The 24,270-nt window shown below is 40.7% G+C and overlaps 1 protein-coding gene across 8 annotated transcripts in view; it reads left to right on the top strand.

Moving 5' to 3' along the window:
• yeats2 (YEATS domain containing 2) overlaps nucleotides 1-24,270 on the top strand; it is a 130,518-nt gene that overhangs the window by 90,983 nt on the left and 15,265 nt on the right. For 5 of the 8 annotated variants that reach the window (XM_060834942.1, XM_060834939.1, XM_060834940.1 and 2 more), the window contains 6 exons: nucleotides 9,015-9,176; nucleotides 11,370-11,488; nucleotides 15,128-15,286; nucleotides 21,011-21,232; nucleotides 21,444-21,729; nucleotides 24,127-24,235. In XM_060834942.1, the coding sequence (XP_060690925.1) occupies nucleotides 9,015-9,176; nucleotides 11,370-11,488; nucleotides 15,128-15,286; nucleotides 21,011-21,232; nucleotides 21,444-21,729; nucleotides 24,127-24,235 (1,057 nt within the window). The remainder of the gene's footprint in view (nucleotides 1-9,014; nucleotides 9,177-11,369; nucleotides 11,489-15,127; nucleotides 15,287-21,010; nucleotides 21,233-21,443; nucleotides 21,730-24,126; nucleotides 24,236-24,270) is intronic. The other 3 variants (XM_060834947.1, XM_060834941.1, XM_060834943.1) reach the window with 2 other exon arrangements.

Genomic DNA, 24,270 nt, shown 5'->3' with positions numbered 1-24,270 from the left:
CTCTCCATTTATGAGAGATTGGCCAACTTACTAAACCTATCTGGATCTTTTGGAGACTCTTAATGTCCCCCCTTACAACATACTTTTATTATTATCATTGTGTCATTAGCAAATATATCAGTCATATTCCCTCCATCCACGTTAGTTATCTGAAGTTGAGGTCCCAGCACTGATCCCTGTAGCAGACCACTCACTACATCTTGACAACCAGGAAGCTGACTTTTTAGCGAACTAATCATCTTTCTGTGCCAATGTTTTACAGCGTATTCTGGAAATCTAGCTGCAGGGCTTATATTGGTTCCTCTTTATTCACAGCATTGCTGTTTCTTCAAAGCGCTCCAACAAATTGGTTACACTTGATTTCCCATTCACAAAATTGTGTTGACTCTTCCAGATTAGCTTGAACCTATCCAAGTGCCCTGCTGTAGCATTTTTAATAATAGCCTCCAGGATTTTCCCTATGACAGATATTAAGCTAACTGTCCTGTGGTCACTTTTTGTCTCCAATAATTTGTGAATAAATGAGTTAGATTTACTAATTTACGATCTAATAGAACATTCCCCAAATTAAAGCCAATGTGCCAACTATCTCATGAGCCACTTCTTTAAAGTCCTAAATTAGGTCCATTGGGACACTTGAATGGCCAGCACCACTGCTACAATGGTTTGCTTAGTACCACTTTCTTGGTGATTGTTTTGAGTTCCTCCTTCCCATCGATTTTCTGATTTGCAGCTTTTCTTGCAATGTTACTTGTATCATGGAAACTGATGTAAAATAACTATTCAATTCATCTGCTATGAGTGAATTGTTACTGTTTATGCTTTTCCTGTGGTGCTGGAATATTCCACTCGTGCTGAGTGTTTTCAGAGAATACAACATAATTATGTGTGGTTTGGGATATGTTTGTTGATCATTCTAGATTTAACATTAATTGCTCTGTATTAAAAAGGGAGTTAATGTCTGTTTCAGCAAAACAGGACAAAAATTGATCAAAAGGGGAAAATAGTATAAAAGTAAAATTGCAGGAAATATAGAAACTGACTGTAAACATGAGTGAGTTTTGAGAAGATTTGTAGCTCAGGTTGACGTCCGGGGTGTAAGTTTGCTCGCTGAGCTGGAAGATTCGTTTTCAGATGTTTCATCACCATACTAGGTAACATCTTCAGTGAGCCTCTGGTGAAGCACTGGTGGTATGGCCCGCTTTATATTTATGTGTTTAGGTTTCCTTGGGTTGGTGATGTCATTCCCTGTGGTGATGTCATTTCTTGTTATTTTTCTCAGCACATACAGACCAAATACTGAATGACAGAAGAAATCATCTCAACACCCACAAACTGAGCTGCATTAGAACATTATTTCAACAACCACCACACACTGCAGCACAAAGGAACTATGGAGAGCAGAGGAAAATCACCTATACAGCGTATTCAAAAAGAATGGGTACCCAATGAACACTGTCTGTCGAGTTCTCAGCAACAAACCCCAACAAGCAGACAAAACACGTCCAGAAACCCTAGCCATTTTCCCCTGCATCAAAGGCATCTCGGAAATGATTGCCAGACTACTCAGCATGATGGTAGCCCACCAACCTACCAGCACACTAAAAGAGAAGCTAATGAACTTGAAAGACACTATACAAACAAAAAACCTAATGTCATTTACAAAATATCTTGCAAGAACTGTAACAAACGCTACATTGGACAAACAGGCAGAAAACTAGCCACCAGGATACATGAACGTCAACTAGCCACAAAAAGACATGACCCACTCTCATTAGTATCCTTACATTTGGATGAGGAAAGACACCAATTCGACTGGGACAACACATCCATCCTAAGAAAAGCCAAACAGAGAGACACGCAAGAATTCCCAGTAGCATGGCACTCTAACCAGAACTCTATCAACAAACACATTGACTTGGATCCCATTTGCCGCCCCTGAGAAAAAGAACAGGAAATGACATCAACCGAAAGAAACCTAAACACATAAATAAAAAGCAGGCCATACCACAGTGCTTCACCACTGAAGATGTTACCTAGTACGATGACGAAGTGTCTGAAAATGAACCTTCCAGCTCAGCAAGCAAACTTGCATCCTGACTGTAAACATTTCTATAAATAGGTGAAGAGAAAAAAGATTATCAAATACAAATGTAGGTCCATTGCAATCAGAAGCCAAGGACTTTAAAATAAGGAGCAAAGAAATTGCAGAAGAATTGAGCACATACTTGGTTCTGTTTTCATAAAAATCACGACCTAGAAATGTTAGGAAACCAAGATTCTAATTAAAGTGTGGACAGCAGTATTAATAAGAATTGGTAATAGGGAAATGAATATGGTTAAAGCTGAAATATCAACAGGGTCTGATAATCTACATCCCAGAGTACCAAAAGAGTTGTCCTGGAAATATTGGATGCCCTAGTGGTCATTTTGCAAAGTTCTATAGACTCTGAAGCAGTTCCTGCTGGAGAGTGACAAATGTTACTCCACTATTAGCGATTTTTGAGAAGATTTGTAGCTCAGGATGATGATCAGTATGTACATTAGCTCACTGAGTTGGAAGGTTTGTTTTCAGATGTTTCGGCGCCATGACTAGGTAACATCATCAGTGAGAGTCTCCGGTGAAGCACTGGTGGTAAGTCTCACAACTGTATTATTGGGTGTTAGTTTCTTAAGGTGGGTGATTTCCAGGTTTGTTTTCAAGGGAAGGTAGATGGGATCTAAGTCGATGTGTTTATTGATGGAATCCTGGTTAGAATGCAATGCCTCTAAGAATTCTCGTGTGTGTCTTTGTTTCACCTGTCCTAGGATGTGTATGTTTTCCCAGTCAATATGCTGTCCTTCTCTGTATGTATGGAAACTAGTGATAGTGGATTGTGATATTTGGTGGCTAGTTGGTGTTCATGCATTCTGGTGGGAAATTTCCTGCTCGTTTGTCCAATGTAGTGTTTTTTTACAGTTCTTGCAAGGTATCTTGTAAATGCAAGGTATCATTAGTTTTAATAAACTTAAAGGATCTAATGGATCCTTTAAGTTCATTAGTCGCTGTTTAAGTGTGTTGGTAGGTTTGTGGGCTACCAGGATGCCAAGGGGTCTGAGTGGTCTGGAATCATTTCTGATATGTCTTTGATGTAAGGTAACGTGACTATAATTTTTGGTTCCGTGTGTCTGCTTGTTTGAGTTTGTTTCTGAGGAATTGGCAGATTGTGTTTATTGGATACCAGTTCTTCACTAAAACATTGTATAGATATTTTTCTTTTGCTGTTTGTAGTTCTTGGGTGCTGCTGTGTGATGTAGCTCATTTGAAATAATGTCTTGATGCAGCTCCATTTGTGGGTGTTGGGATGATTGCTTCTGAAGCTTCTGTGTTTGTTGTTTCTCTGTTGATGCTGGTTTGAAGCTCTCTGGTCACTGTATGTTCAACTGTCATGTCCAGAAATGGGAGTTTGTTGTTGTTCTTCTCTTTTGTGAATTTTATGCCTGTTAGGATATGTGTTGATGGTGTTTTATGTTTCCTTTAATTTGTTCCGTTTTGTGATGACAAAGGTATCATCCATGTAGTGGACTCAAAGTTTGGGTTGGATGGATGGGAGGGAAGTTTGTTCAAGTTTCTGCATTACTGCTTCCACTATCACCAATATCAGGGCTCAGAGGGGAAGCAGTATTTGGATATTCAAAGGATTTTGATAAGGTCTCATAAGATGTTCGTGAACAAAATTAAGGCACATGGGGTAGGAGGTAATATATTGACATGAATTGAGAGGAAATAGTGGGAATAAATGAGTTGTTTTCCAAGTGATGGCAGTGACTAGTGGCGTACAGCAGGCATTAGTGCTTTGGCCTCACCTATTCACATTTATGTATAAATGTCCTGAATGAGGGAACAAAATGTAACATTTGCAAGTTTGGGTAGCTGTCAACACAAAGTTGGGTGGAGTTGTGAATTGAGGAGGATGAAAGAAGGGTTCAAAGTGAGTTAGATAAATTGTGTGAGTGAGCAAATGCATGGCAGATGCATCCCAGTATGGCAAAATGTGCGATTATGCACTTCAGTGTGAGAAACAGAAGAGTATTATAGTGATGTATTGGGAAGTATGAATGTAGAGGGGGATCTTGGTCAACGTTAATAGAAAGGCAGATTCATTGAAAGTGAACAGAAGTTGGAATGCTTTTCTGCAGTTATACCGGACCTTGTTGAAACCAGATCTGGAGTATTACATACAGTTTTAGTTTCCTACATCAAAGAATGACTTGACATAGAAGGGCTCGAGCAAAGATTCACGTGGCTAATACAGAGGGTGGCAAAAATGCTTGTGAAGAATGGTCGTGCATTCATAAGAGTTTGTACAGATGAGAGGGGATCTTGTGAAATGTAAGTTTAGATGCAGAGTGAATGTTATTTCCTACCTGGGGAGTCTAGAACTAGGGAAGACAGTCTCGAGATGTAGCACAGACCATTTAGTAAGGGATGAGCAAAGTTTCTTCACTTAATGGTGAACCTGTGGAATTCTCTACCATAGAGGCTGTAGAGATCAAGTCACTGAATGTGTTCCAGAGAGAGAGAGAGAAATTTTTAGATTTTAAAGGCCTCAAGGGTGTATGGGGAGAAAGGGTTATATGGCACTGAGATAGTGGACCAGTCATGATCATATTGAATGGCAGAAGAGGCTCACAGTGCTGATTCCCACTCCTACTTTCTATGTTTCTGTTTTAATCTTGGCAGGGAACTGTTCCATGGTTCCATTGCATAGGAATTCTGTTAAATCCAAGGGCACAGTTACCCTACCATTTAAAACATGCAGCCACTGTATTGGCCAAGATTTGATTGTTAATTGTTCAAATGAATATCAATCCCAATGTTGCCGTGCAATGTATCTTCAGTCTTCTGTATTTCTTGTGGCATAGAAGGTTTGTTTATTCACCAATTTGTACCTCTTGTGGTCCCCTGAATACATAAGCAAACATGAGTAAATAGTACTTAGCCACGGTGCATTGAATAAAATAGGAGTCTTTTAAGGCAGCTTCCACAATTTTTTGCCAAAAGTTTATTGATTTCCAAACTTGCTAAAACATTACATGATCTTTTCAAGTGGCCATGATATGGTATGCATTAAAGCGTCAGATTTTTTCCAATACTGTCTGTTACGCACTATGTTTACAATTATAGTCAATATTTGCAATGTTCATCACATGTCAAACACACACCTCGAGGGAGTTTTCACAGTTTCCAATCCCTTGATGTATTATGGCCTTTGAAGGTGACCTCTTTCCACTTCTCCTTTATGGTAGATGCCCCAAGCTTTAATACATTGCTCAGTACATAGTCCTGGATGTCAGTTTGATGTAGTCCTGGATACCTTCTTCCACTAGAACTCCAAAGGGTTTTGGGCAAACCAAAAAGCCTGTTTCACTGTGTTGTTGGTCCTTCTACCTGCATTTGAGCTTTACCTCATTCTCCATCCCCAGGAACAGACCGTGGAACACAGAGTCAAGATTAGAATGGTGCTGGAAAAGCACAACAAATCAGGCAGCATCCGAGGAGCGGAAAATTGGCGTTTCGGGCAGAAGCCCTTCATCAGGAACACAGAGTCCTGCGTTACTTTACAAAACTGTTTGGGATGAACCTCAACAAATACAAGTGCAGCTTTATCTAATGCTGCTACACAAAGACACATCCCAGAAAGCTGTGGATTGTATTCTCTTCTCCACTACAGCCACCTCAAAGGCAACATTTGGGTGGGGTGAAATTGCAGAGGTGCTGAAATTACCTGACGGAAAGGAGGTTGGGCTGTTTGTGCCACCAGACTCTGTCCCTCGGTGCTTGTTTAAAAGTTTTGGCATTCAGACATTCTGGCAAATGACTTCCTGTTAAAGAAATCATCTGACAGGATACAACATTTTCTTTCCTGCAGGTTATTATGGGTAGACTTGTGGTTGACAGTGTATTTCATCACAAGTGTTTTCCCAAGGGACATAGCCTAACTAAATGGGGTGCTCTGTGTCAGTGTCGCCTGACCCATTGCTGAGGACAAGCTTCAGCACAAGCTGACATTGGTGTTTGCCTGCTGGGGTCTGCACACAAAGTAGCCACCAGGATGAGGACAATGTTGCAAATGTCCTTAACCGCCACCCCATTTGTCTACAAACGTGTCGCTCCCTCATACCCAGTTTTGGTTTAATGGTGACTACATGCTGCTTCTGGTTTTTGGCACATGCTATGCCCCATCCAAACCATAACCGAAGCACCTGAAGGGAGGCTGATCTGAAAATGAATGGAACAAAGGCTGGGTTGACCCAGTTCCAGAAGAATGTGACCTCATTCTTGCCGCAATTTACTTTGGCTCTCATGGGCAATGCAGTCTGGTTAGAGATGTGAATCAGTCTGTGATCTAACAGGAGATTCCAGCAGAAGGTGTTAGTACTGTCATTTACAAGGAGGCTTTGATCTGAATGTCTTCACTGTCTCAGACTGTCACCCCTCTTATCTCTGTATCCTTGCCGATAGACATAACAACGAGTTGGATATAGTGCACAAACAAGACCTGAAGTTACAACAGCTTGGATGAGTGTGAAAAGTGGTGTTTTCAAATTGTTGTGTTTAATCAGTGTTGAGATAGCAGGTTTGCTTCACAACATATTGGGGGATTGTTTCAGCAATTACTCAGCAGTTATTGTTTTATTTAAACCAGATTAAAATAAATTGTATGCTTTTTCTTTTCAAACAACCATATAGCAAATTCCACAAAGTCTTAAAGCCATACAAAAGTACGTTAGGTTGCAAACCTTTCTAAATGATCACTTCAAAGAATAACTGCATTGACTCAATGGTGCATTAGGTCAAGGCAGTTTATAAACAAATTCAGTTGAAATTAACTTAAAATTAATGTTGATGCCTTATAGTGGTCTCTCAAGTAGCATAAGCACCCACTGTAACTAATGCTGGGTGCATTCCATTTCTCTCTGTTGCTTTCTTCAGCAGGCACACTGTATCCTGTTTACCTTGCACCCAGTGTGATAGACCTTGTTGACCAGGAAAGCTCTTCAAGTTTCAACCAATGGTCTGAGCTAATTTAGAAAGACAATCATTTATATTTATATTGCATCATACATGTACAAAATCATTTCACATCCAATGAAGTATGACTGAAGTGTCGTCACTTGTTGCAGTATCGGAAGCCTAGTGGTTAGTTTGTACTTTGCAAGATTCCACAAACAGCCATGAGATAAATAATCTCCATTACAGTTGAACTTTGAGAGATAATTGTTGACCAGGACCCCAGGGCAAACTCTCCAACTTATCTTTGAGTCAAACTGTTGAATCTTTTCTGCTTGAGAGGACAGATGGGCCTTAGGTTAATTTCCAGTCTGAAAGCCAGGACCTCTGACAGTCTGGCATATGTTAAGTGCTGCACTGCAGTGTCAGCTTGATTTATGTGCTGAATTGAGGCTTGAGCCAATGACCCTTTTGAATCAGTGATGACAGCTGCTGCTGAGCCTAGCTGGTATCATTACTAGGGCAACTGGAAATCTGTTGTAGAGTTCTTCAGTAAATAAGAAGGAATATCATCTAGATTTCTCTTTCTCTACTGCCACCTAGGAACTCTTTTCAGAAGATGAAAGTGTTTGATAGGTGACCAACAGGAGAGTTGGCTTTACTTGCAAGTAAAACAGTCTTTTGACTTAACTTAGCAGCTACTTAGACATGTTGCTGGAGAATGAAATTGTGTGCATGAAGAGACAACACCCTCAGTGTAAATGTGCGATGAAAGTAGCCACCTCTAGTAAGTTTAAGGAGCATATTAGCAGATGAGAGAAAGAGGATTTAGGCATTTGGGAATGGAACTCCATATCTCAGAGTCTTAGTCCACTGAAGGAACAGTCACTAAAATAAATTGGGGAAGCCCAAGATGCCAGAATTGGAGGAATGCAGAGTTCCTTGAGTATTGCAGAGCTAGAGGGCAAAAAGGGAAGAACTCGCCATCAGTTGTTCTTCACAACCAATTCCTTACCTTTGGTACCTTGGAAAGAATGAAAGAGAGAGAGTACTGTGGGTGTCTTGAGAGTGAGATCTTAACAGAAATCAAATTGGAGAATGTGAATATATACCAAATGGAGTAAAGGACAAATTATGGTTTAAAGAGCATTGACCCTTCACTGTATGAATATCTGGGTTTGTATTTGGCAGACCTAGCCAGTTTGTATTGTTGAGCTTACAAAAAGACAGACTTGCATTAATGTAGTGCCTGGTCAATGGTCAATGAAATATTATTGATGTGTAGCTCCTGTTGTAATGTGATAAAATGCAGAAGCCAATTTGCACACAGCCAGCCCCCGCAAACAGTGATGGCATAAGGACCAGATAATCTGCTTTTGTGATGTTGATTGAGGGATAAGTATTGGCCAGGGCAGAAGAAATAACTTTTTTGCTTTCCTTTGGAACTTGGGATCTTTCATATTCTGCTTATAGCATACTCGAGAATTCAATTTAATTTCTCATTCAAGCCTCAGCACCTCAATACACCAGCGCTTCCTCTGGACCACACTGTCTGTTAGCCTTGATCATTATGCTCAAATCCTGGAGTGGGACCTGAACTAATTTGTAACTTAGATGAAAGCACTACCAACTGAACCATGTAATTTCCTCACATCCCAACTATTGCTGTTGACAAACAATGGTAGTCCGAGAGATGTGGGTAGTATTTCTGTGCTGAATGACGCACACAATTGGGAACACTGTAGCAAATTCCATTTTAATTATCTATTAGCACAGCCATTAAAAGAGCATTTTGGGTTTTGTATAAAACTCGAAAACAGGACATCATCAGAAATGTGGTAGAATCTGAGGCCATCGTAATTCTTCAGTCAGTGGTCATAGTGCGTTTGATCATGTTGGTTGAAGCTCACCTCCCAATCTGAAAAGCAGCTAAACCCAATGCTCAGATGCCAATGATAGATGTGTAAAGTGCTGAAGGTTATCTGTGTCTTGTCTCACGTTTTGTTCTTTTACCCATCAGTTATGGCAACGCTACAGCTTCCAGCCACCAACTTAGCCAACCTGGCCAATCTTCCCCCAGGGACCAAACTCTACCTAACAACCAATAGCAAGAACCCCTCCGGCAAAGGAAAGCTGTTGTTAATACCTCAGGGGGCCATCCTTCGTGCTGCTAACCCAGCAGGTAAGATCTTTCTGGTCATTTCAGTTAAGTTTGGCTGTAGAGGCTCAGGCCACCATTTGACTCTCTAGGGTGACGTGTGAGGCCAAAGATCAGATCCAGTCTCTGCTCTGACCAGGGGTCAAATAGAAAAAAGTAAAGATTATTAGAATTTGCAGTGGAGGGTTGCTGACATTACTGACAATATTGACCGTGTCTCCTCTGTTTGTGTAGTTGATTTATGGTGTGTGTTACAGTGTGCCACTAATCAATAAATCAGATCTCTTCCATTTATTCTAGTCCAAATAGAATCCTTGACCTTGGTCATCTGTAAAATGTATTCCAGTTATCCATCAGATTAAATACTGCAGGTCCAGTGCCTGTCTGTGCATAGCCATGTTCACACCGAAATTGAGTCCCAAATAGTTTGAAACACAGAAATTACAGACTTGGACTCTCTTACTCCCTCCTCACAACACACACAGTCGCGCAGAATTAATACTGTCCTCTCCTTCAGTGCTCACAGCCTTACTGCCACCACTCATTATGTGCCACTCCACTCCCTGCAAATTACCACACAAAGCCTTACTGCCAATGCGTGCACACAATAGTTCAAAAAAGAGATTGTGTACATACATTCCTAATTTCTATGACGTAGAACCTATAAATGAGTTGTTTTTCGTAAGTTATTCTAAAATAATTTTTATAAAATATTTTGAAATAGATACTTTTTTATATGTTCGCCAATAGGAATAGTTAAATGCGTGTTTTCTGTAAAAATGATGTAATCTTAATACAGACTTTCCAATAACTGTCATAGTAAATAGGAAAAATATGATTTGCAAATTGCTTTCTGAAAACCTTGTAAAAAATTAATGTAGGATGATGCATTTTAGATAAGCAATTTACAAATTATGCACCTCTTTATATTGGTGCCTCAATTCAAAGTATTTCAGGCGTCCGCCATCCTATTGTTTCCCTGTTGTGTGCATTGTAAAAGGTGCAGTGTGTCCTTCCCTCAGTTGCCAGCATGTTGGATGTTATGAGTGGTTACAAACTTGGTCAGTGGTAGATGAAATGTATGAACTGTGAAATGTTATGGTACCTACTTAGTTATTAGTGTATCGCACAACACATGCTTCTCACTCCTGACTCACTCTTCTGGCCAACACAAAGGCTCTGATTCTCCCTCCCACCCCCACACTCCGACCCCACTGTAGCTGACACCATGTCCTAGTGGGTACTCCTGTTGGGAAAGGATTAGGCCATTCAGTCCATTGAGCCTGCTCTGCCATTTAATACAGTTATGGCTGATGGAACACCTCAATATCTTCTACCCTCACTATCATGACCCTTTCTCCCGTTGGTAATCAGAAATCTATCAATGTCTACCTTAAACATACTGAAAGTCTGAGCTTTCACAGTTCTCTGAGATAGCAAATTCCAGATTCACAATTCTATGAGTGAACATAAAGTTCTCCTCATCTCAGTCCTAAGTAGCAGCCCCCTTATTTTTTAATTGTGCCCCTGGTTCTAGACTCCCCAACTAGGAGAACCATCTTATCTGTGTCCACCCTATCAATCCATGAGTATTTTGTACATTGGAATGAGATTGCCTCTCTGAAAATAGAGATGAATATCTTGCTGCTCCAGCCTACGCAGCTCCCCTGCTCAATGGCCCCAAGAACAACCAGAGTTTACTCCTCCAACTGATCCAAAGATAGGATCCTTTCTCCCTTCCTTATTGCTCCTCCATCACAGGTTCTACCTCTGGAGGAGCAACAAGAGTCGGAGAGAGGGAATCTGCAATTGGTGGAGAAGGTATATGATTGGAGGAGCAGTTTCTCACAGATTCAATCTCTCCCGTGTTTGGGGAAATGGAAACATCCCTGTGATTTAAGTTTTCATGCATATTTTAGGAGCTTCTGGCATGAATTACCCCATCACCTCTGTGTAATTGAAACATTGCTGTCTTTCGTCCTTGCCAGCCATACCCACACTACTTGGGTTGACTGCACAGAAATACACAGCACACATTCACCTGCTGCCCCATCCCCCACCTCTCTGTGCATAGCCTTATTATTATCCCAGCACCAACCACATTCACATCCAGTATCACTGGTGTCACTACACATGAGAACATGTATTGGCCAATTTCTGCTCTGTAGTCATCACTTTTTAATTCATGCCATGTTCTTATGGACTGTGTTCCTTTAGCAGCGCAGCAAGTGCAGGGAGCATCAACGGGCACGACTGGCAGCATCCAGGGAACAGTAGTTAGTGGATTACCCCAGCAGCTGGGTTACACATCGTACATCCTTAAGCAAACACCACAGGTCAGTCCCAGGATGCGTTCATATATTAATGTCCAATTACCTGGCTTGCTGTTTCTCATTGGTCAAGACGGAAGTAAGTGAACAAATGACAAAAAAAGTTCCATTTTCATAAAACTACTGTTGGTGGGTGGATTGATTGATAATATCAGAATGGGAGTAGACCATTCAGAATGTAGACCATTAAATATTGATTCTTGATCTTCTGCAAACCTTAAATCCTTACCTGATATAAATCTGTTAATCTCATTTTTTATAACTACCTGAAACTGTTACTATTTAGACGGTACTTCAAACACTGCTTGTGCAATGTTGCCAGTGAATTTCTGCTGTGGGCTGTGATTTAAAAGAGAGTTTAAAGTTTGGATCCTTTGTTGGAATTTAGCCTACTTTCTATTATAGACTACTAAAATAGACTACTTTCTATTATACCTATACCTTTCTATCTTTCACTTTCTATTGCTCTCTATCTCGATTCACATCTTCCTATCTCTATTTCATTCTCTCTATCTATGGTTTTATCTATGTCATTCTGTTTCAATCTCTCTCTCCCCCTCTCTTTCTCTCTCTCTTTCTCATCCTCTCTCTCTCGTAGAAGTCCTTAGGTGAACTGAATTTGGAACAGGGTCAGTCAAGTTACTGTGTAAAAATGCTCTCTGATTCAGCACTAAATTCAGCTTCACTCAATAAGGTGACCATATACATAGTCTTTAAATCAGCAATGTCACGCAGGTACCCTTGAGTGAAGATGCTCTGGGACTTACTCTACAATGAAAGCTCATCAAAAATTTGCACATTACAGTGCTGCTTTTCAACTTACATCCAATCATTCTAGTATATTTCTGCTTCATCAGCTTCACTGTAATGGTAGAATTGGAGGAATAGGCTTCAAGGCATTGCCAAATCTGGTGAACTGATGAAACTGGCACATTGTGAATGGTGTACAGAGAATGATACCAGGGTTTGAGATTAGATTATGAAGACAGGTGGCCTAAATTTGATTTGTATTCCCTTGACTTTAGGAGGTTAAAGAGTGGTCTAATTGCGGTGTTGGAAATGTTGGAAAGATATAATAGAGGACCTATTTCCTTTTTGAGTAAAGTAAGAGTTAGACTATTTAATGGGAATTCTGGATGCATTTTTTCACTAAAAGAGTAGTGAAAATTCAATAAACTCGCCTACAAAAAAAAACCTGTGTATTCAAGGATGATGGTAGTTTTCAAGTCAAAGGATATAAAGTCAGTACATGTAAATGGACTTGAGGTACAGATCAGTCAATATCTAGTTGAATGGATTGAGGAGCTCGATTGTCTCTTCTGTTCCTATGTTTCCTGGTGTTATGTTCCCCATAGAGACCAAAGAAAGGAAAGATTCCTGATTTTGCCAGTGGAAGAAAGCCAAAAATATGTTCTATGTTCTATATTTTTAAAAAATCACTTCTTAAAACTTCTACTGCAAAATGAACAAAATTAAGTACACTTCAAGCATTAATCATTAAATAAATTGCACTTAAAATACACATTTTCAGAAATAATTGATACACTCACATTTACAAGAATTTCCAGAGGTTCTCCTCTTCAACCCCTTTAAACAATATTCCTGTCTTTGGCAAAGCTGAAATGGCAGCAGTGGTTTCCCGTCCACAATGCCTATTCTCCCTGTTTTCAGGTCTCTGACCTTTCCAACTGTATCGCACATGGTAACACAGCCCCTACTTTATCCTCAGAGTCCTCACTCTGCTTTTCCAGCTGGATCTGTTGTCACCTGCAGGCTTTGAGACCAGCAGTAATTCAATTTCCCAATTTGCCGTCTATTTATGTGTTGCTTCTTAACATTTCCTTCTAAAACAACCCCAGATCACACTGGAGTTTCTCTGAACGAAGGTACTTGCTCGGAACCCAAATCACAACCTTTTCAGACTATACAAGCTTCACTTTGGATTTTATGAAAATTGCCAAAACAAGACACAGACTTTTTCCTCCACAGAACAAGGTACCACCATAACGATGCCTCACTCAAATGAACTTAACACAACACATGATAATATATTAAAACCTTAGCTGGGCAGTGTACTTCACTGCATAATAATTTTTCTAAGCAGATCCAACTTTGCTTTGCATGTGTTTGACTGATAATATATACCTAAGGGAATGTACACTAAAGCAATGATATATTTCCAATGATATATTCAGTTCCCTCTGAAAGGTTTTGTAATTCTTATCACCATTTCTGGCAGTGTTTAAAAACAAATAATCTTTTCTCTGATTGCTCTGCCAATTACAACAAACCTATATCTTCCAAGTACCAACTATCCTGCCAGAAGAAACAGTTTCCCTCTCTACATTATTAAAACTAATCATTATTTTGAAAGAATGCCATTCAACTCACATTAGGTTTCTCTGCTGAACCACTGCAGGCTCTGCAGTTCCTAATTAATAAAGTTAGATCATATGGCATTCAGGGGGAGCTTGCCAATTCGATAGAAATTTGGCTTAATGGTTGGAGACAGAAAGTGGTGGTGGGGAGTTATTTTTCAGACTGCAGGCCTGTGACCAGCGGTGTTCCTCAGAGATTGATCCACTTTTGTTTGTCATACTATAAGAGCATGGTTCATAAGTTTGCAATTGACACCAACGTCGGTGGCATAGAGAAGAAGGTTATCTAGGATTACAAAGAGATCTTGATCAATTGGGTCAATGGGCTGAGAAGTGGCAAATGGAGTTTAATTTGGATAAATGTGAGGTATTGCAATTTGGTAATACAAACAAGGACCACACTTATACAATTAATAGAAGGGTTCTAGGTAGTGTTGTAGAATAGAGCGACCTAGGAGTTCAGGTATATAATTCTTTGAAATTTGCATCACAGGTAGACAGGGTGATTAAGAAGGCATTTAGTATGCTTGCCTTCATTGCTCAGACCTTTGAATATAGGAGTTGGGACGTCATCTTCAGGTTATAGAGGACGTTGATGAGGCTTCTTCTAGAATACTATGTGCATTTTGGTTGCTATGTTAGAGGAAGGATATTATTAAACCAGAGAGGGTTCAAAAAAGATCTGCCTGAATGTTGCCAGGAATGGTGGATTGAGATGTAAAAATAGACTGAAAAGGAAGGGATTTTGCTCGCTGGAACATAGGAGGTTGAGGGGTTATAAATTCTTATTGAAGTTTGTAAATTCATGAGGGTCATGGATAAGCAGAATGGCAATGGTTTTTTCTTCCGTAGAGTGGGGGAGTTCAAAACTCGGGGGTGTATTTTTAAGGTGGGAGGAGAAAGATTTTAAAAAGGCATGAGGGGCAACATTTTTACACAGTGTGATTTGGTGTGGAATGAACTGCCAGAGTAAGTGGTGGATGCAGATACAGTTACAGCATTTAAAAGCTATGAATAGGAAAGGTTCGGAGGGACAGGGGCCAAGCAGAGGATTGGTTGGACCAAAAAATCTGTTTCCGCGCGCATGACTCTGCGAATCTTTAAGTCCTGTTTCTCTAACCATCTGTAAACTAGGTAGGTGCAGCCATAAATGCTTTATTGCACTTCACAGACAGGATCTTTTGGAACCAATAACTTCATATATCAGGAGGTGCTGAATTCCTCACATTGAGATTGCCATTTGACAGTGGTCTTTTTTTCTTTCCAGGGCACTTTTCTGGTTGGCCAGCCAGTCACTCAGGCCTCTATGAAGCATGGACCTGCCAGTTCTGTGGCATCTGGCGTAGCAGTGCAGGGGCCATCTTCTACAAGCACCCAACAGCAGGCAATCAGACTCTCTGCTACACAAAAAGCAGTGTTTGCACAGGTAAATGCTGCTTTCTGTTCAACTGCTGGGGCAGAGCTTTCTTACTTCGGCATGAATTCTGTTAATTTTAAAACACGTGGGCATAACTATTTCGAGGCACAGAAATCCAATGTATTGCAATGTGTTGAGTTACATAAAATGACAGACAAATAATCTACATAGATTTGAGATTAAACCATCCAACAAAACACCTCTTCAGAAGATTCCTAAGGAGATGGTTGCCAATGCATTATTGGAAGGTTGCATTAAAATTGACTTGGCAAAAAGAGTGAAGGTTGTGTTTGCAGGAGAAATGAAATGTTTGAGGGTAATATAACAAACCTTAAAACGGCATAAAAACCTTAGAAAAGATACAACCCAGTATGAGGCCATTCAGCCCATTGTGTGAGAAGAATTACTTCCCTACCCCAGAATGAATCAATGCAACAGAACTCCACATGAAACCATTAATTCTTTTTTGATTAGCGTCACAATGAGGAATTGGATGAATACTTTGTATTGGAATGGGGTTGAGGATTAAGGCCCACTCAAATGATTGAGTGTGGAACCTGGTTCAGAAATGTCAAGAAAGAATACAAGTGCTACATTTTGTGGCTTTTTAAAAATTAGGTTATTTTTGTTGTATCATTATTTTTCACTTTGATTTGGAGGTTCTGATGTATGCGGTGCCTAATTCCCTTTGGCCAAGGAAAGAGTGTTTACAATTGCTCAGATATCTAGGTTAATGTCTAATATGGCCAGAAAACAGATACAGTTTGTTTCAGCATTGATGTTATCCTATCATCTTGGTGGGATTTTTATGCCTTCAGTCAGAAGGTGATGGAGGTAACACAACAAAAGACTGACTTAACAGGAACACAGGTATGCAGTCATTATAAAGCCAACCCTACTACTTGTGTAAGGAGAATAATCAATACTGCTGCACTATGGTATGAGACTAGTAATATTCCTTGGTTGTCTATCCTTTCAGTTTGTTAAAATCTATGGAAGCTATTTAGAATGACTCACAACATCTTATTTATAATTGAACTGACTGGACACCAGTCTCGGAGAAACCACTGAGTCATTGCAAAAGTTGTCACAACATATGGATCATCTTAGATAAATTTTATTTCACTTGTAAAACAGTTGGTTTTTGATGGCTACGTATGATGAATCATTGCGTTATTTAGAAAAGTAGATAAAAACTAAGAGGGACACAGAAATCTCAATCACACCTCTGTACATTTTCTCCCATTGTCACCAGCAGCATCTATGCCTGATCATGCTTTGAGTACATGGTGCAGAATCGTAGAATAGTTTCAACACAAGAAGCCTGTACATTTTTCCTTTTCAGATACTGATACAATTTCTTTTTGAAAGCTTCCTTTGAACTTGCTGCCAACATACTCTCAGACAGTGCATTCCAGATTTTACCCAGTTGCTGCGCACAAAACATTTTCTTCATATTGTTGTTGTTTCATTTGACCATCCACTTAAATCTCTGCCATCTGGTTCTTGATGGGACCAATGGGAACGATTTTCTCCATCATCTGCTTGATCCAGACATTTCATAATTCTGAATACCAGTAAAAAATCTCCTCTTGAGCTTCTGTTTTCCAACGGCACTCAAACGTCATTGTGGCCGTTTGGCAATTTGAGTTTAGTGTCAAAAACATCTGGAAATTAAAAAGCTAATTGCATTGTCTTTTATTGTGCTTGTCCCTCACAGTATTAGGCAGCAGTAAAATCACAACTGATTCACTAAAGTTTAAGGAAGGAAAACTGCCATCTCTACGTGGTCATTTTTAGTTGTGACTCCACGTAACATGTCATTACCTTCTGAAACGATTTAACTAGCTATTCAGTGGCAACAAACCATGGCTCCAGAAGCCAGCATGTTCTGTTCGATCTTACGAGTGGTACCCATTATCCAAGTTTGAGTTGGAGAAGTTCTGTAATGAAAAATTAGTTTGCTTTATTGAGTCTTCTTATGTTTTTATGTAATATGCATGACATTAGGCAGCAGTACCTCTAATTTCTGTTTGTTGTGCATGATTGACATGCACTGTGCAATCCTTTAAGATTGCTTGCAAAGCGTTGCTTGTGCGTGCTCTGTTTGTTCACTGAGTAGCCATGAGGCATCAACATAGCATCGCGAGAACATTGCTCAGAACATTTCTCATATTTTGAATCAGTGGGTAGAATTTTCAGCTCCGGAATTGGTAAGCATGGGAGTGGGAAGGTCACATAAGTGGGGTGGTGGCATGCCCAAACCCCACCGCCTTCATCAGAATTAAGTTCTGGGTAGATCGATCCATGATTGACCTTCCTGCCCTGCTGCCAGTTGAGGCCCCAGCTGCAGAGGGTGCTATTACTTTGCAATGTGAATGTAGCTAGGAGAAGGTGAGGACTGCAGATGCTCAAGATCAGAGCTTAAAAATGTGTTGCTGGAAAAGCGCAGCAGGTCAGGCAGCATCAAAGGAACAGGATAATCGACGTTTCGGGCATAAGCAATTCTCCTGTTCCTTTGATGCTGCCTGACCTGCTGTGCTTTTCCAGCAGCATATTTTTAAAATGTGAATGTAGCCCCTAACCTGCGGACGACTTGTCACTTCAGAGCTCAAAGGGAAGGCATGGGGTCATTTGGTCAAAGAGAATCAATGGCTGATGGGCAGGGCAGGGCTCACTAGGATTCACCCTCCTACCCTTGCGTCCCACTCCACCTCTCTCTTGGCCTCTGCCTACAACCTCAAACCAAGACCTCCCTACCAACATCACTGCATGTCCTCGGTCCTCAACAAGATTCTGCCTTGCATTTCCACATGTATTCTCCAGGCATTGGGAACAATTTCAATTTCCTTAGCTTCTATTCACAGCCCATTGTTTGGTGCTGCTGATTTATTCCTCATCAGTGAATCTTTCCAGTTGCCTCATGTGGAAGAATGCACACTGCTGCTGTTGTAAAACATTGATATCATCGCCTCAGGCTTGTAGCTAGCATTTGTCTGCTGACCTTTGCCAACATAATATCCTTTGCCTGTTGCTCTCACAGTGTTAAATGATTCAGTGCCTTCAGCATTTTATCAAAAAAATGCAGCAACTACCTGTATGTCCCTTAATGTTTGAAAGAAGCTTTAGTGTCGGGGCAGTCCAGAGAATCTAGTGACTGACAGAGCTCCCAGCTTGCAGTTAACAAAGTTAGGACTGCTGAGTTACATTCCTTTCAGGAAGGATGAGGAGGAGGGTATATGGGAGGACTTTTATGTTCAGAATACCCCTGCACTTTCGGAACAATCGAGATTTTCTGATTCACATTTACTCCCTAAGAATTTATAGGAAAACAGGAGCAGGAGTATCGAAAACAGAGGTTGCTGGAAAAGTTCAGCAGATCAGCCAGCATCTGTGAAGAGAAAACAGCTTTAATGTTTCTGAGGAAGGGTCGCTGGGCCCGAAACGTTAACTTTGTTTTCTCTTCACAGATGCTGCCAGATCTGCTGAACTTTTTTCTAGCAACTTCTATTTTTGTTTCCGATTTACAGCAGTTCTTTCAGTTTTTATTTAGGAATAACAGTTAGGTCTGGTCAGCCCCTTGAGCCTGCTCTACCTTAGTATTTTCATGGCTGATTATCCACTTTAACACCCTTTCCTACAGCATGGAAACAGGCCATTTGGCCAATTGAGTCCACGCTAACTTTCCAAAGAGCGTCCGACTCAGACCCTACCCTATCCCTGTAATCCTACAATCCCCATGGCTAATTCACTTAATGTGCATATCTTTGGACTGTGGGAAGAAACCAGAGCACCCAGCAGAAACCCTTGCAAACCGGGGGAGAACGTGCAAACTCTACACAGATAGTCACCCGAGACTGGAATCAAAACCCTGGTCCCTCATGCTGTGAGGCAGCAGTGCTAACCTCTAAGCCAATGTGCCACCCTTGGTCCACACTGTCCCCAGATCCCTTTACAGCAACGTTATTTAGAAACCTGTCAATCACTATTATTATATACTCAATGATTGAGCTTCCATAGCTTTCTGGAGTTGGGAATTCCAAACAATCACAATCCGCGATGTAAACATTCTTGCACATCTCCGTCTGAAGTGGAGTTCCCCTTAGAAATTATATTCCCTAGTTTTACATTCTTGAGCCGTGGAAACATCTCCCTTTAAGTATTTTGCCGGTTTCAATGAGATCAACTCTCATTCAAAACTCTAGAGGATACATCCACAGTTTGTACAATATCTAAGATAGTATATCTATGCCAGAAGCAAGTTTGGTAAAGCTTTGATAGTAATAATATCTTTCCTCAGGTAAGGGCCCCAAAATTCAAACAACACTCCAGCGGCTGTTCTATACAGTTGAAGCAAGACTTCATTACTCCTACGTTGAAATGCTCTTGCAATAAACACCATCATGCCTTCCTGATTGTTTGTGGCAACTGCATATTAGCCTTCAGTGACTTATTGATGAAGACATGTAGGTTAATTTGTACATCTACCTTTTAAGCAATTCGTCCTAACAAATTGAATCTCCTCAAATTTTACTGCACTATTTTCCCTCTGCTTTGTTCTGGTAAATAAATCTTATTTCTAAATCTTCTTGAAGATGCTTTGTGTCTTCCTTACAACGCACATTCCCATCTGCAAGCTTACACATATTACATTTCGTCCTCACTTTCAAATCATTAATATATTTATTGTGAATGACTCTGGCCGCAAGTGCAGTTTTTTGTGGTAACTTGTGGTCACAGCATGCCAATATAAGAACGATCCATTGATTTCTACTGTTTTTTCTGTCTATTAGCCAAGTCTTAATCCATAACAATGCATTGCTTCTTCTCATGTACTTTACTTTTGCTAACCAACCTACTGCATTGGACTTCATCAAAATCCTTCTGAAAATCCAAGAATATACTGGCTCCCTTTTATCAATTCTGTTTATAACTAAGAACTACAACAGGTTTGTCCAATGCTGTTTTCCATTTACAAGTCAAAGCTGACTGTGCCCAGTCCAATCATTATTATCTATACGTTAATTTATCATATCCTTTATAATATATTCCAGCATTTCCACTCCTACTGATGTAAGGCTGCAAGGTCTGTAACTCTGTTTTCTCTACCTGGTACCGTTAATTGTGGGTGACATTTGATACCTTCAGTCTGCTGGAACCATTCCAGAATCTATAGAATGTCCATATCTGTAGAAGGACAAATATCCTTTACTATTTGTTCATACATCTACAGACACACAGACTCTACTTTCATTGATGCATCCAGCCTCACTTCTTCTTTTGATCATACAATCCATTTCTTGCTGTCTCCCTCTTCACTTTTCTGTCCTCCCTTAAAAACCCGTGAGAACCTATCTCTTTGTTCTAGTTTTCGGTTCCCTCTCCTAACTTTAGTCATTTCTTGGTATAACTGCTTAAAGTATTTAGTATGTTCACTGCTCTATTTAAACCTATCTGGCTGTAGTTCTTATTCGCGAAGAGCATGAGTTGCACAGCCTGTCTCCTATGGTGAAGCCAACCAAAAGTAGCAGTCCTGTTGCTTCCATTAGGGTCCACAGTCTGTGGATGTTTGCTGCTGGTACCGATATGGGACAGCCTCACAGGGAAAGATGACCCACCTCATGCATTTTGGGAAGTTGACACTTTGACAAGATGGTGGTAAGCCCTCTGCCACTGTCTATTGCATTGTGTTTATCACTAAAGCGGGAGTAAATGTACTTGTTTTATGAACAGGTTGTCCCCAGTGCCCAGGCGTCCTCTCTGCATTCAGCTGCCGTTTCCTCACTCGTCCATTCTCCCTCACCTGACGGAGCAGCAAAGCCACTGTCTGTAGCGTCTCCTCTCTCTCAGCCTGGCACCACCACCCTGCGGGTAGCTGGAGGGGTCATTACGACGGCCAGCCTCTCAACAGTATCAGGAACAGCACCAGCAACCGTAGGAACTGTGGCTCTGCAGGTAACAGGGTAGAGGAGAAGGGGAGATCCATAATCAGCGGTAATAAAGAATGACAGCACACCATATGCTGAGCGTTCTGACACCTTTTTACCCTGGGATTGTTTTAATTGGTTTCAGAGAGTGTAATTTGTAGGTGACTCCTGGTTTTGAATTCTGGTAAACACTCTGCGAGCACTCCAACACTGATGTCACTTCTTCCTTTTGTTCACAGTCAGAGGTGAAGGGCTCCAGCCCTGCTGTGATTCCTGCTGTGTCCACAGTGAAGGCCTCAGGCCAGCAGGCCTCCGTGCAAGTATCCCATGCAGAGCCCAGCACCACCCTGTCACCTTCTGTTGTTCCTGTTGGCTCACACACAACCCACGTGGTGGTTTCACAGCCCAGTGCTGGAGGACTCAGCAAGACCAGCAGTTCAGCTAGCTCTAGTGTGGCCTCCTTTGCATCCAGTTCCATTGCTGGAACGAGCACAACAAGTGGAAAAGCCACACCAACAGTATCAGGTAAGATGGGAGCTTCTGGTATTTAGGAACCAGTTAAATCACTATTCCATTTTGAGCAGGAGGGTAGAACCACTCATCATAGACACTTGCGGTGACTCTTTCCACAGTACTTGTAGTGAGGGAAGGTACTGAATACTACACTTGTTTTTGTCTTGCTATTTCTTCAAGATCTTTCTTTTGTTCAGCCTTGCTAGAATTTAGTTGTCAGACTGTGAATTGTGGGATATTACAAAGATCACAAAAACTGTTTTCTAATGAACCCGTTCAGAGATGTTATTACATACCTCTGGAATTGGTGGGACTTGTACCTGGGATACTACCACTGTACCACAAGAGCCATTATGGGCCCAAGCTGTTCACAATCTACATAAAGAATTTGAAGGTAGTGACCAAATTCAATGTTTTCAACTTAACTGATGCTATGAAGCTAAGTGGAATGTGCGGTTTGAGAAACATGTAAATCAGCTTCAGGAGAATTTGGACAGATGCCATGGAAGGGTAAGAACATGGCAAATAGAATACAATGTCAGAAAATGTGAATTTATCCATTTTGGTAAGAGGACAGATGTGCAGAATATTTCTTAAATGTTAAGAAGCTGTAAAGTGTAGATGTACAACGGGGCCTAGTTGTCCATTTTGATAAGCCACTGAAAGCTAACATACAGGTGCAGCAAGCTGCTAGGAAGGCTAATGGAATGTTAACCTTTATGGCAAGAAGGTTTGAGTATGGGAGTAGCGAGGTCTTAATTCGATTGTACAGCAAGTTGTGTAATTCACACCTCTATACAGTGCACAGTTTTTGTTTCCTTTTCTCAGGAAAGTGCAATAAATGACTCATTGCTCAATTTCCAAAAATGGCAGGAATGTTCTATGAAGAGAAATAGGACAAAGAAGTGATTTCATAGTCGTAGAGTTTTTACTGGAGAGCTAGACGGGATCTGAAAAAGTTTTACCCAGAGGCTTGAGTGATGGGAATTAAGTGGTAGAAGCAGGAACACACAAGACATTTAAGATCCATTTAGATGAGTACTTGAAATGGCAAAGCAGTCTGGGCCAAGTGCTGGAAAGTAAGATTTGAATAAGAAAAGGTCATTCAACCCATTGTGTCAATGCCTGTCATCAAATATCCATCTATTCTAATCCATCTGTCCATCTTTAGAAGGATGGGGAGGGGGTGTTCTGAATGAAATTTACAGAATACTGAATGGCCTGGACAGCATGGACATTGGGAGTTGTTTCCATTGGCAGGAGAGATGACGACCCAAGAGTACAGCCTTAGAATGATGAAAAAAGCCTTTAGAATGAAGATAGGAAGAAACTTCCTTAACCAGAGAGTGGTGAATCTGTGGAATTCATTGCCACCGAAGGCCGTGGAGGCCAAGTTACTGAGTATATTTAAAACAGAGATAAGTTCTTGATTGCCAAGGGGATCAAAGGTTACAGGGAGAAAGTGAGAAAATGGGGTTGAGAACCCCATCAGCCACGATTGAATGCTGAAGTAAACTGCACATGTACATTGATAAGTCCACTTAGTTCAGTGGTCTAACAATTCCATTGACTTATATTGATCAGCACAAGCTGAATCTTTGTACAATGAGGATATTTTGCAGTGGACTGGTTTCTGTGACCCAGTCTCTCAGATTGAGCTGTTACAAGAAGTACAGTTTGTCACATATCTAGTTTTATACATATTCCTGATTTCTCAGCTGGTAGATTCTGGCTAATTGTATGTGGTAATATCACAGGGCCACATTTCACAGACATTTAAATTTGTGAAAATGATATGAAGTGAGAACAAGTAGTTTTAAACTAACTGCACACAAAAATGTTAAGACGTCCTATTTAACCTCTTTGAACCAGAACTGGTCTCTATAGCACTAGACACAAATATGAATCATCTTTCCTAAACTTACATGTATATTCAATTAAGCAACACACTAGGGCATTTAGTTGGAAATAGATGACATTAGTGGACAGGAAAGAAGTCTTGTGGGGCACTCGGTAATGTCATGTCTTTAAGCCAGAATGTTGAGTGCTTCTCCAGGACCTGGTAGCCACAGAAGGTGTGTTCATGATGTGGCCAAGTGGCAGGCAGTAAGAAGGCGAGGGTCTCCAAGTCAGCCATGCTTGATGCACAACTGCAACCCTCAAACCTTTGCCTCTGGCAACAGCCCTAGTAAGCTATTCCAGGAGAAACTAATCATGGAAACAGACAAAATATATGCTTTGTCTGGCCTCAGAAATAAGTGCGAAGGCATTTAGAGCTGGTTAATACTTTAGGGGTTAAACATGATGCATAACTTGCTGCAAAATGTAATCCAATGTATCTGGTTTGTCTATTTCCTGTCTGTTGAGTAAAATAAAGTTTGATTATCATTCTACCATTTCCTTTGAAAGTGAAAGCTGAGCCTGTTGCTGCAGGTGCTTGCTTCAGCCCCACGATACCCACAGCAAGCACTGTGAAAGTGGAGCAAGGAGGATTGGATGGGCCATTTGAGATTATTGAGTAAGTCCTGCTTTTTATTTGCAAATCCCTTTTTC

Source organism: Hemiscyllium ocellatum, chromosome 13 (assembly GCF_020745735.1).
Source record: "Hemiscyllium ocellatum isolate sHemOce1 chromosome 13, sHemOce1.pat.X.cur, whole genome shotgun sequence".
NCBI classification, from domain to species: Eukaryota; Metazoa; Chordata; class Chondrichthyes; order Orectolobiformes; family Hemiscylliidae; genus Hemiscyllium; species Hemiscyllium ocellatum.
The sequence above is the reverse complement of the archived record's forward strand: the minus strand, read 5'-3'. Positions and strand labels throughout refer to the sequence as shown.